Consider the following 13,063-nt stretch of genomic DNA (forward strand, 5'->3'; position numbering starts at 1 on the left):
TGCTTGTGCAATGCTGAGTGTCATATGATCTCGTATGATTTTGAGGGGACGGTGCAGTTAAAAATAAACAAATAGGAGTGATCTTATTATAAAAAATCTTTTAAAAACCTGGTCTACAACACCTGAGCCAAGGTTTTAGAAATGTGTTGGCTATGTTGGTGTCATGGTTTTTTGTACCATTTCCAAAAAAAAAGTTAAAGTTTACAAAGTTAACATTTTCTATTAACACTATCCTTTAAGATAGTACACACTTATTGATATGAATGTACAATCTTAATAATTCATTTAAAATATTTAATTTAAAATTAATTTAAAATATATTTTGATGTATAAAGTGTTTGTTTTATTATTATTACTATTTTATACAAATATAAAGACTTACTAATTCATAAAAATTACCTTTTGGCAAGTCACACCACATGACATTTTACAACCTGAACTAGACTCAAAATATCTCATATTAATGTAATGAATAAAAGTATATATAAATGTATCTTTACAATTATAAAGACTTATTAATTTATATATTACATTTGGGGAAGTCGCACCACAAGACATTTTACAACCAGAACTAACCCTGGCTTGTCATAAAAGTATCAACATATCTTATTAATTTAAAATAATTATATATATATATATATATATATATATATATATATATATGTATGTATATATATATATAATACAATAGTAATGTAATTAAATTAATTAATACAATTAAATAATAGTTTATATTAATATTTAAAACAATTAATATAAATATAAAATAATTGATATAATTAAACATTCTTTTCGTGGAAGAGGTATATTCAAGTCACTGTATGTATGAATTGCATTTTTTATGTATTTGAATAAATCAGCAGATAAGACGATGAAACCAAGCATCACAACATTGATAAATCATAAACCATAAATCATTTGCACATTAAAATCTGTTTTTTCTTTAACTCAATGAGGTTACAACGCATGGCTCAATACAAATTTCCCTCGCAAGATTAAAGGGAGCAGATCTGTCTGGCTGTGAATGCAGGAAACGTGTCAGGTCACATACAAATATCAAACCAGTGATACTGAGTGATTGACAGATACCGGACATGAGGGGTGAGAGGGTTTGAACCAAGTTTGGTGACCAGCCAGGAGCAAAACTGCCTCAGACACAACAAGGATCATCAAAACGGCCTGGAGAGGAGGCAACAGAATGAGAAAGAAAAAACCACACATTAGAAGTGGGCGAATGTAAAAAGGGGAGACATGGAAATGAAGTGGGAGAGGAGGAACAAACCTAGGGTTGGTGAAATCTGAAGGGAGCAGGCCTCTCAGAGCAGGCAGGGCCGTGATGGGAGCGGGATAGTCTTATCTGACCCCATCCACACTGCAACGGTCACAGCTTTCATGGCCTGCTGAGGGAGGAGCGACAGCCGGAGGAGAGAGATAGAACTGTGGACATGAGTAATCAGACAGCAACAGACGACACAACACTCTCTTTCTCACTCGCTCTCATAACAGCTCTATGACAGAATGTCAGTCTGTATTTTAACTCAGTCCATCCCTCCTGTTCCTCAAAGCTCAGAGTCTCATATTATGAAGAGGAAACAGGACTTCTTATCGGACACTGGAGGACTGCGCTGCCTCTGCAAAAGCACAGGACTAGACATAATGCACCAAAAATAAATCTACTAAGCTGCTCTTATAGGAAGCTGCCATCTTTCCTGATGTCATCATGACATATTGAGGAATACTTTTAAATAAGGCTCTATGGAACAAAGACATACAGAAACTGACTATATAATAAAAAAATATAATAATATATATATAAATATATACAATTCCAATTTTGAAACATTAATCAGTAGCATTACCTAGTTACATGTACATGTTTTCCTCCATTTGCAATGCTATTGGCAATAGTATTACTGTTTTTGAAAAGTCATGTGATCTGATAAAAATCAATTTTCATTTAATCTATACTGAACAATGCTATTTGTCAGCTTGTCAACATCTAGCATGCAAACACTGATGAAAACAACAAAGTTTTCAATCTTCCGTCCATATATATGAAGCAATGTACGGCTGTGCTGCCCCAATGTGGACACATATATACATTACATTACGTGTAATACAAACTCAAATGAGTTTCAAAACATTTCTGCTAAACATGCCAAATGAACAAATAAATTAAAAATATTAACTCAAATTCAAGGCAGGAAACTACTGTGGCACCCCAGATTAAATATGACAAGTAATATTTTGGGGGGGAAAAAACACCATGAAGCAGCAGGTGTTCATATACAGGAGGTTTTATTCAACATTTTGTGTATAAACATAGGCCGCAAATGCCTTCCAAACGTTTCAGTCTGCAGAATTCATTATCTATTTGTACAGTCCTATAACCAGAACATTAAGATATTAGCAATAATAAATAGTGACAAAAACCTTAAGAGGAAAAGGGGAGAGCATCCATAGCCTGTCCCAGTGGCTGTCCAGCATGTCTTCATGTGTTTAAAGGCAAGATTTCAAAATAAATCATCAGAACATTACAATGGATGACACAGATGGACCCCTTGCAGTGCTTTCATGACCAATCATTTCAAAACTGTAATACTTCGTGGATACAAATAAATCTGTTTCTTGCATAATGCAATATCAGACTGCAGAGAGTGTGATGTTTATAGACGTTTCTCACCGTGTGTGATACAATCTCATTACGCTGAGAAGAAATTATCACATTAGTCTTTAAACGTGGTGCAGTGCAAAGAAATTGCTTCTCAAATATCATGCGCTGTATCACTCCCATTGAACTGGAGCATATGTCCAATATTTCTAACCCAGTAACATTCAACAATCTAAATAAGCACATTAAATAAGCAATTAACACAACTGGAATGCTTTGAATCACCTAATGCCTTCTGATAGCAACAGATCACAGTTTATGAGTTTAAGAGTTTCACTTTACAAGAAGAAAATCGGGGAAATCTCTAGAAGGAACCACATGTGATGCTGTAAAATTATGATTATTAATATCTTGTATGCTGAATTCAGTTCGGACAGGTGCAAGATACAGGAAATGTACATTTAGTGCCGACAATCAGAGAATAGGACAGATGAGATAATGGGAACGCACCTTTACTGGACACGATAACGGAAAAAGACGGTGGATTAACAGAAATTCCTTTTCAATTGCAAAACCCCTTTTTGTATATATGACACAGACTTCAAAAATCCTTCTACAGTAGCCAGAATTTGGTTTAACATTACAACTCAAACACACAAACAAACAACACTTATCAAACTTAAAAAAACAAACATAAAAAAAACACTTTTAAATCAAAAAACATGCCTGCATGTTAAATAAATGTAACTAAAGCACCTTTAACTGAAATAATAATTAAGAGCACTCATTTTTACTGATATAATTAACAGAAATGCTATAGAGACATAATACCTGTACTGTTCCTGTACTGCATCGTTCTTGGCGTCCATTATTAACCTTTCCTTCATTAAACCATCTGACAGGACTCAAGGATAACAGTTTGTGCTATATACAGCATTGTGTTCTTACCTTCAAAGGGATAGTTCACCCAAAAATGAAAATTCTGTCATCATTTACTCACCCTCAAGTTGTTTCAAACCTGAATGAGTTTCTTTCTTCTGTTGAACATGGAGATATTTTGAAGAATGTGTGTAACCAAACAGTTGATGGTCCCCATAGACTTCCAGAGTATTTTTTTTCCCTATACTAATGGAAGTCAATGATATAAAAAAAATCCAACTGTTTGGTTACACACATTCTTCAAATACACACATTCACTCATTCATATCTTCTTTTATGTTCAACAGAAGAAAGAGACTCATTCAGGTTTGAAACAACTTGATGGTGAGTAAATGATGACAGGATTTCAATTTTCAGGTGAACTATCCCTTTAATGTCTTACGATGAGACAGAGGCACAGCTGTATGGTTCTCAGCGAACATAAACCACAGTGTGCTGTGAAGCCAAAGCACGCTAAAAACCTCTGTGTTTGGTCATCTCTCAACACTAGATATACGGCAGGGGAAACGCTAGTATTGTGTGCTATCCTCAGAGCATCTTCAAATCCTGAACGGATTCAAAAAGAAAGGAAAGTTAAGAGGGTATGTAAGGAATCTACAGTACTTCATTACACAGATAAGTTAGCGATAAATGTAGACATACTCTGAAATGACAGTGATGTTGATATCTGTCCCCAAATAAATAATCATAATTATTCTATACGTATTACATAAAAACTTAGAATAATGAAAAATATATTGACCCTTTTGGTTATGTACTTAGAAATTTATGAAGGTTTATCTCTCTCCCAAAATATGAGGGAAAAGATCTAAACTACAAAAGCATAATGAAACACAACGTTTTTAAACACACTCATGAATCCTTAAATATTGCTTGATAGAGATGTATGGGCCAAAAAAAAAAGAAGAAAAAAAAAGAGAGAGGAAAATTAAATAATAACGAGATTTTACTCAGATCAATCTATTTTTCAGATTGTTTCTTGATGTTCTTAAATTAGAAATCACATCAACACTGACAAAAACTGAACCAAACACCATCGTCTACACAGAAATCCTATTAAATTAAGTCCTTTAAATGATTGACGAACACTGAGAGAAGCTAGTCATTTGACTCTTAAAGAGTCTGCAATAAGAACTACGTTGAACTCCCATGTAATTATCTATCACATAAAAGGATTTGGAGCTGGATACTGAATTGTAGCAGCACAGAAATAGCATCAGTGACCAGTGGGGACAGACAAAATGAGGACAAACATAAAGCCAGAAGAGACAGAATTCACTGTCACCAGCTGATATGAATGACCGTTAGAGGCCCACATACAGGACACAAGAGCATGCTCAGCGATCTGAGGAGTCACAGAATGCGGAGCGAAGGTGCTGAACGGACACTGATGTTCAGAGAAACAGGCGGTTTACATGGAGGGTTCAGTAATATTCAAGATGTGCTCCGAGTAAGTAGAGTTCTTCAATGTTTAAAAGGGCTGAGGTGCCCCCTAGTGGCGGCAGCTAGAAAATGCGCGAAAGGCGAAGCACTCCTGCTTTTGCCCAGAAGGACGTAGCTCTTGTGCATTCCAGTGTCCATTACCTAGTGGGTGGACATACTCGCTTGCTCTCTTTCCCACTGGTGTAAAACTTACAATGAGAATAAGCACTCCTTTAGACCTCTGTAGAAAACAGGATACTCTGTCTCTTACTGTCTGGCGTCGGGATGGTCTCCAGCTGAAGGAAATACAACAGAACTTGCACCTACAGAACCAAAAAAGACAGAACATTTCAGGAGACGTGTAACTGATAAAAAACAAGTACATACTGTAAATGTGCTTCCCATTGCTTTCACAAACAGAGACACGTTTAAATCATTTTCTGTGGTAGATGCCAGCATGTTCATAGACCTTAAAGGCACACTATGCAAGATTTGTACCTTAATATAAAAGCTTGGTAAACAAACTCGTAGTAGGGCGAATCATCCCTATAGCAAAGCAGGGGGGAACACCGCTGGTAAAACCAGCAATGCAGGTTTGAGAGGTGGCGCCCCGACAAATCTTGCTTTTACGGCACAACGTCACATACATTAACAACATATGAAGCAGCCTCTATGGAAGACACTAGCACGCATTTCAGACGTGAATCATGGCAGAGTTGATGAAGAAAACGAAGAAAGCGCGGTCGGAAGAGTGCAGAGACGGCTCTGCGTGAGTGAAGCCGCTTGTCCACCAGCGTCCGATAAATTTTTGTTCCGACGCGACGCCTGTGACGTTTTCGCTGCTTGGGGCCGGGGTTTGTGTGTACTTTAAATATGAAACCATAGCAACGGCCATACACAAATTCTCGCCGCCGAGTTTCCATTGGCTGCTGCCCCGCGTTTTGACGCTCTCATTTGCATAAAGTATCCACCGAGATACTTTTTTGCAGCGCCGCTGTTGACCAAATCGACGCGACGCGACCCATCATGCTTTGCGGGGGCGTTTTTGCTGCCTGACGTAGTTCCATAGGAAATGAATGGGCTTTGGCGTCGCGTCAGAAATCGAGACGCAGGTGGACAAGCGGCTTGATATTTACGACAGTAACGTTAAATACAAGTACTCCACAGCGACTCTAGGGGTCGCTGTTTGAGAAAAACGGAAACTGCATAGTGTGCCTTTAAAATGTAAATAGTCAATCATGGTTTTCTTTGTGGTTTCACTCTGAGCATACCTGTGACATGACTTCCAGCGACCAGCTGTCCCCCATCGTGATAGGCTGTGTGGGGTTAGTGGGGATCTTGCTGTCCTTCTCAGAGGGTCGTAGCAGGGTCGGGCCAAACACGGTGGCCAGATTGTGAAGAGACATCTTGTTTACACACTCCTTTTCGGCAATCCTAAAAACAAAAAGAGGAAGAGCAGAAAGTGTAAAAAAGCACCTGGATGACCTGTCAAGAACATGTTCAAGCCATATTTCACCATAAAATGTGAAAAGATTCAATTCTATTCTATTCTATTAAGGAAAATGAAACTTACTTTAGACCCATTAAGATTAAGCAATATTTTAATACCAATAACAATATTTTTAATACAATATTTTGTTGTAATGAACTAAAATTGTAATGTAATGCAAAAAAAATAAAAAATAAAAATAATAATATATATATATATATATATATATATATATATATATATATATATATATCATTTTTATTTTATTTATTTTTTGCATTGGAATGAGAATTTGAGGGGGAAATGTGTGTAATTATCATGGAAGTGTACATTACATTACAATATAATTTATTTATGCAAAATATTTATTTATATATATATATATATATATATTTTCTCTTTTGGAATTGGGATGAAATTTGACCTAGATATGTTCATGGTGAGATTCACCCAACTACATCTTTTGATTATGAAGCTAGCAGCACTCCAAGAAGGACCATGTGATGTAAACAAGCAGAATGTGCTCTGGAAACAATGTTTTTATTAACCAATCATAGCCTTAACACCATCTCCAATCCTACCCCTAAAATAATCCAGCTTTGATTTTTATTTTATTTTTTCATATGAATGTTCCAGAAACAATTGATGTTGATCCAGGAACCTGTCTTCCTTGTTGTTAAGCCTCTGACATTGTGAAAGTCAATTCAATCTTGTCTACCTCTTGAGATGATCCAGCAGGAAGAGGAAGGTGACCAGGTTGGGCTCTGGTAGAGACAGCAGGAGGTTCAGCATACAGCTCTCCTTAGCTACGCTGTCTGAGAGAGCTGCAGAGTAACAAGGACATAATCAATATAGTTCTACCTTTAAGAAGCCAAGCCTGCTCAATACTTTGCATTGTGTTTTGTAAGTAAAAACAAATGACAAACCAATGCCTCCTGCAAAGTTAGGGTACAGCTCGTCAGTGAACAGAGGCTCAGGAAGCTCCCTGAAGTACAGCTTCAGCGTTCCAGCAATGGCATTCACATCCATCTCACTCATCATTACTGACACATCTTTGTTATCTGTTACAGAGAGAGAAAAAGAGAGAAATCAGCAACTAAATTGGCTGACAAAATATATATCTGTCATTGCTCCATGTAACAAAACACGGCGTGATGTACCCCAATCTTTAAAGAGAAGGAACTGGATGAAATATTCTGAATGATATTAATCCATAATCTGACTTGCTGGAGTCTAGAGTCTAAAGCCTGGAATTAAATCACACCGGCCCCTATCATACATCCGGCGCAATGCAGTGCCAAGCACGACGCAAGTGTTTTTTGCTAGTTTCAGCCCGACGCAGTTGTTCAAAAAGCAAATTCATTTGCGCCTATTTATGCGCCCATGGGCGTGCTGGTCTGAAAACGAGGTGTGTTCAGGTGCATTGTTGGCACGTTGCTATTTTGAGGCAACTGAAATAGACTGCGCCATTGACCAACTGAAACCTGGTCTGTCAATGGCGCAGTATTTTTTTTGTTATTTAAAGAGTGCATTAGTATTGTGTGCCTATAGACGGGTCCACAATGCACGTACACTCTGCTTATTACACACAGGTACGCGCAGCAGCACACAAACTAGCCAAATATTAAAAATAAAAGGATTACAATGTAAAAGATTAATATTGTGTACATAAAGATATGGTGGAATCCGGCTTGTCCCGTAGATGGTCTGCTTGCGCACTTTTACCTCGCGCACGAGCAGATCTGTTTCCTCTCTGGAGACGCATTGTCTTTACGCTTGCAAATTCCATCATGTAGCCTAAATAGCTAATCCGTCAAGGCACGAGCGCAACTGGCTTTTAAAGGGAATGGGAGATGAGACTCTGGTTGGTTTATTTTTACGTTATGCCCAAAACACACCCATTGCTCATTAAGAGAATAGGGACAACCCTTTTAGACCATGCGGCCATTTTTCCCATCGTTAAACTAGCAAAAGTGGATTTGAACACGCCCTAAGTGCACTTGCCACAGTTGCCATAGTGTTCCATTTTTACCATAATGCTGTTTAAAGAGTAGACAACCCTTACAACGACTGCTCTGTTAATAACCCTCTTCCGATCTGACGGTCTGTGAGCGGGAATATAAACACGCACAAGTATAAACGATAGTTTTTACGAAATCTGGGCTGTGTTTAACCCTTGTGTTATGTTGCGGGTCAATTTGACCCGTTTAGATTTTATAGTTGCTGGAAATACTGGTTAACCTATGTTTTTTTTCTTGATTTTTTGTGACTTTTTCTCATTTATCATCATGAACATGCATGCAACAACACATTAGACCATGCACTTTGATCGTTAAAATAGGGCCCACTATGTTGTTCATCTGGCCAGGGGAGAACTGGCCCCCCGACTGAGCCTGGTTTCTCCCAAGGTTTTTTTCCTCCATTTTCTGTCACCAATGGAGTTTGGATTCCATGCCACTGTCGCCTTTTGGCTTGCTTAGTTGAGGACACTTAATATTCAGCAATTTTACTGACTTGAATGCACTGACACTATTGGATAAGAGCTGAAAAGTGCTGGACGATGAAATCACTGTTTTCCACTCATTCCATAATTGATGAACTTTACACAGTTGTTGAACCAAACTAAATCAACACTGAACTGATTTTAACTGAATAATTACTGTTTACTATTGTCTTTTTAGAGCTGCTTTTGAGCAGAATTGAATTATGTTTGCATCATTGTATCATTATTTTCCTGTTCACCACTGTAAAGCTGCTTTGAAACAATCTGTATTGTATAAAGTGCTATATAAATAAAGGTGAAATGAAATGACAATGGTCACTCACTGGTGTCAAATGCAGTTTTGAGCGCTTGGATGTCAGTGGCCACTCCTGAGACACGGTAGATGCCCACTTCCTCCATTCCTCTTCTTTCGATCTCCTCTAGACACTGTCTGACTATGTAGGGCACTTTAGAGCGCTCCCGTCTGAGACAAGAAATAATACCAACATCACAAGACCAGCCATTTGATTTTAAAGATGATGGACAGAAACAAGGGCAACACTTTTTTTACATTCAGCAAAAACAAGATATGCAAACAATAACATTTTGACATTACTCTTTGGGTTTGCATATAAATTTTTTTTGCAGCCATTACTGCAGTCTTGATCCTTCTTATAATTTTATCATTTTAACATGGTGATTTGGTGCCCAAGATACATTTCATATTACTATAAACGTTGAAAACAGTTGTGCTGCTTAATAGTTGAAAGCCTGTGTTCACTGTACATTTTCATTGTATGGAAAAGAGTAGAATAATGACAGAACAAACAAAGATTTGCAATGAGTAAATGTGAGTAAATGTCAAAATGTATTATTGGATGAATTATCTCTTTAATGCTTTACATTAATCAGTGGTAGGTGCTGCTTATGCAGAGACTTTTAGTGCGCATGTTAGGGTCTAAGTATCTGTGCTGGTGTTGTCATGTTGTCTTTAAAGCATTAATTGGTTCTGCCCTTAACCCCATTAGGAAGCTCATTACAGACAATCCTCATTACTGTCAATCAAATCAGACCATAAACACTGCACAGAAAAAGGCAGTTCTATGAAGCCTATAATTTTCTGTATATTCTAATTTCCTTTGCCACAGTGAATGCCTAAACATGCAAAAAAATAGCATCAAAATGTGTGTGCTTTAAGCTCCTTTTTGAAAAAAGGATCAAATTATTTTCTAGTGTATGTCTAATCCTCATGTAAAATGTGTGCTGACTCACTTTGTCACTGAGGAGATATTTACTCCAAACACACCCATGGGCTTCCGTGAGGGCATTCTCTTCAGGCTGAACTCCCGGCTGGTGAACTTCATGGATATTTTCACCTCAATCTTCAGAAAAATGTGTATATTTAGTAATTATAGAGATGGATGGTAGGATCACAGCAGAGGAGCAGATGTGGATATACTCACCCCATTCATAGGGATAACTGTTCTCTGCCAGTCTTTACCCTGGAGCATCTGAGGATCCAACTGGATAAGAAACAGAACAAGTAAAATACAATGGGATTTCCAATATAAACTCTGAGGGCTCTGATGATCTAGAGGGCTTTTGGATTGGCTACACGTGTGTCTTTATCTGTTAATTACACCACAGATGTTATGAAGGGCCTGAAGTGATGTGAACATTTTTCATAATACCAGTTCTCCTCATACAGCAGTTTTGCACATCACCAGCCAATTTCCATGATCCCTCTAAGCAAACGTGGGGCCATCTGGAGTGGGCCAAATTCAGCATGTTCCTTTCCCTCATCCTGGCCTAATCTCCATATGGTCTCGTGTAAGGCCTGATCCTGCACTGCTATCTAATCTCATCATCTCAGTCATTACAACCTGCCTGTCAACAGGGCAGGGAGAGAGAGTGAGAACTAGGGCTTAGCCCGGCCAAACACCAGTGCCAACTAAGGTCATTAGAGCTCCAATGGCTAACAAAACCCCACCCACACATAATAATTTATATATATATATATATATATATATATATATATATATATATATATATATATATATATATATATGTGTGTGTGTGTGTGTGTGTGTGTATATATGTGTGAGAATGCTGACATGAATGGTACATTTTGACTTATGGCTTGAAAAATATTAATATTAATAATAATGGATAGAATAATATTATCATTATTTCAGCTTGAAAAATATTTTTTTTAAGTTTTTATTTTATTTTTATTATCCAGATTATATAGGAAGCCAGAGTAGATGTCAATAGTAATATCATCTCTTGTGGTTCATATTCTCATTTCGAAGTTAACCGAAATTTCAATACATTTTAAATAAAATATTGTATTCATGATAAACAAACAGTGGGGGAAAAAATCATTAAAACTGATTGACAGATAACATGGATTTCTTTCAACATAATTTTTTTTTTTTTTTTTTTTTTTTTACAAATATTGAATATAGTCTCTCAATATAAGGCTATAAAAATGCATGCATTCTAATTATAAAATAAATTAAAACATCTTTTTTTTTTTTTTTTTGATGAAGTATATCATGTCACACTGCAGGACACTGCTAATGACTGCTTAAACATTTACCCAAATACAACTGCTTATTATGATTGAATACAGTTCCCTTTTAGCAAACAACAAGCTGTAATTTTTCCCCTCTTTACCTTTCTTCTGTGCAGGACATTCTGTACACGGCACCATAACCCTGTTCCTTTGCCTGCCAGGGCAGTTTGCGTGGAAATGTCTACCTCTACACCCTCCACCAGCCCCACATCACAGTCCTTGAAGGGTGGAGAGCAGCTCCTGCCCTCCTCAGTCAGCCCTACCACCGCATCTTCACTCATCTCCATCCCATCTACGACTGTGTAGAAACTGAGCAGAGATCTTCAGCTGGAACTGGAAATCCCTTAGGATGTGGTGTAATATGGACCTTGAGGATCATCCTTAAGGGTTATATTTGTTCTTAAAAGATCCATAGCTGCAATTCAACAATGAGCTATTGTCGTCAACTGAAATAACTCAGAAGGTCTACAATATCAGATAAAGTGTTTCAGTAGCTCTTTTAACAACAATAAATCCTCAGTCTGGTGCAAGAATTGAGCTACAGAGATCCAATTACTCACTGCACTGCAAATGCATCCAGATTCTTCAAGAGTCCCCAAATCTACTGCTGTTCACTGAAGGATCTATTTTCCTTTTATTTCATTCTTTACTGTCTCGACTCTCGACACTTTCCTTGTGTAAATCTGCATAACTTTATTTTTCTGCACCTCAAGCTCAGAGTAGATGATCCCTTGACTTACCTCAGTCTGACTAAGCTGCCCTGCCCTGCCCATAAATCCCTCCATAGCCACTGACATCCAGTGCACCAATCAGAGCAAGTTTATACTGCTGCCATGCAGTGTTGTCATCATTTATGTACATGAAATAAATTTCGCTAACTAAAATAAAAGTTAACATTAAAAAGAAACTGAAAAAAAGACATTTCATGACTCTAAAACTAAAATTAATGTGTTTTTTTTTTGGACAAACTCTACTGTATTTTATAAATTATAAACATTAGTTCATCAAAATATTAAATATGGAGTGATATACTAGACACCCCTGAAAAATGTAACAGTTTTTAACATATTTAAATAATATTAGTAAACACATTAAAAAGCCCTAAAATGCTAACTAAAATAAAAACTAAATATACTGATGAAACAGACCACTAAATCCCTCCCTCTTCCCCCATGATACACCAACCGACACTTTCAACCAATTGCATCTAAACCTAGACTTTACAAGCAATTTTTTGTAAGGCAGAAGAATTTTGTGCTCTTTGTATGACCCCACAAAACTCTCTGGGGAGGGGACTGATAGGTCAGCTGATCTGACGTTGTTTCGGATGTGACATTTTCAAACAGGCCACATGAATTATGGATGATTTGATGCCTTAAAAGGGCAGAGTGAATAACAACCTATCTATTAAAAAGAAGATTAAATGTCTGGAGTATAAAGGCCAGTCCCCATCTGGGACCATGTCTCTCATAAGAGCAGATATACCTTTGACCGGACTCACTGAGTGCCCAGATGGAGGATGACACTTAGCTCACAATAGTT

The 13,063-nt window shown here is 37.3% G+C and overlaps 1 protein-coding gene across 1 annotated transcript in view; it reads right to left on the minus strand.

The window, feature by feature from the left end:
* Positions 1 to 2,281: 2,281 nt before the first annotated feature.
* Positions 2,282 to 13,063, minus strand: part of bcr (BCR activator of RhoGEF and GTPase) — a 69,561-nt gene continuing 58,779 nt past the window's right edge. The window contains exons 17-23 of the mRNA XM_084137483.1: positions 10,407 to 10,466; positions 10,216 to 10,325; positions 9,288 to 9,427; positions 7,388 to 7,522; positions 7,180 to 7,285; positions 6,244 to 6,406; positions 2,282 to 5,295 (exon numbers count right to left, since the gene is read on the minus strand). Coding sequence (XP_083993609.1) covers positions 5,206 to 5,295; positions 6,244 to 6,406; positions 7,180 to 7,285; positions 7,388 to 7,522; positions 9,288 to 9,427; positions 10,216 to 10,325; positions 10,407 to 10,466 — 804 coding nt within the window. The 3' untranslated portion in view covers positions 2,282 to 5,205. The remainder of the gene's footprint in view (positions 5,296 to 6,243; positions 6,407 to 7,179; positions 7,286 to 7,387; positions 7,523 to 9,287; positions 9,428 to 10,215; positions 10,326 to 10,406; positions 10,467 to 13,063) is intronic.

This window comes from Abramis brama (assembly GCF_963993115.1).
Source record: "Abramis brama genome assembly, chromosome: 15".
NCBI classification, from domain to species: domain Eukaryota; kingdom Metazoa; phylum Chordata; class Actinopteri; order Cypriniformes; family Leuciscidae; genus Abramis; species Abramis brama.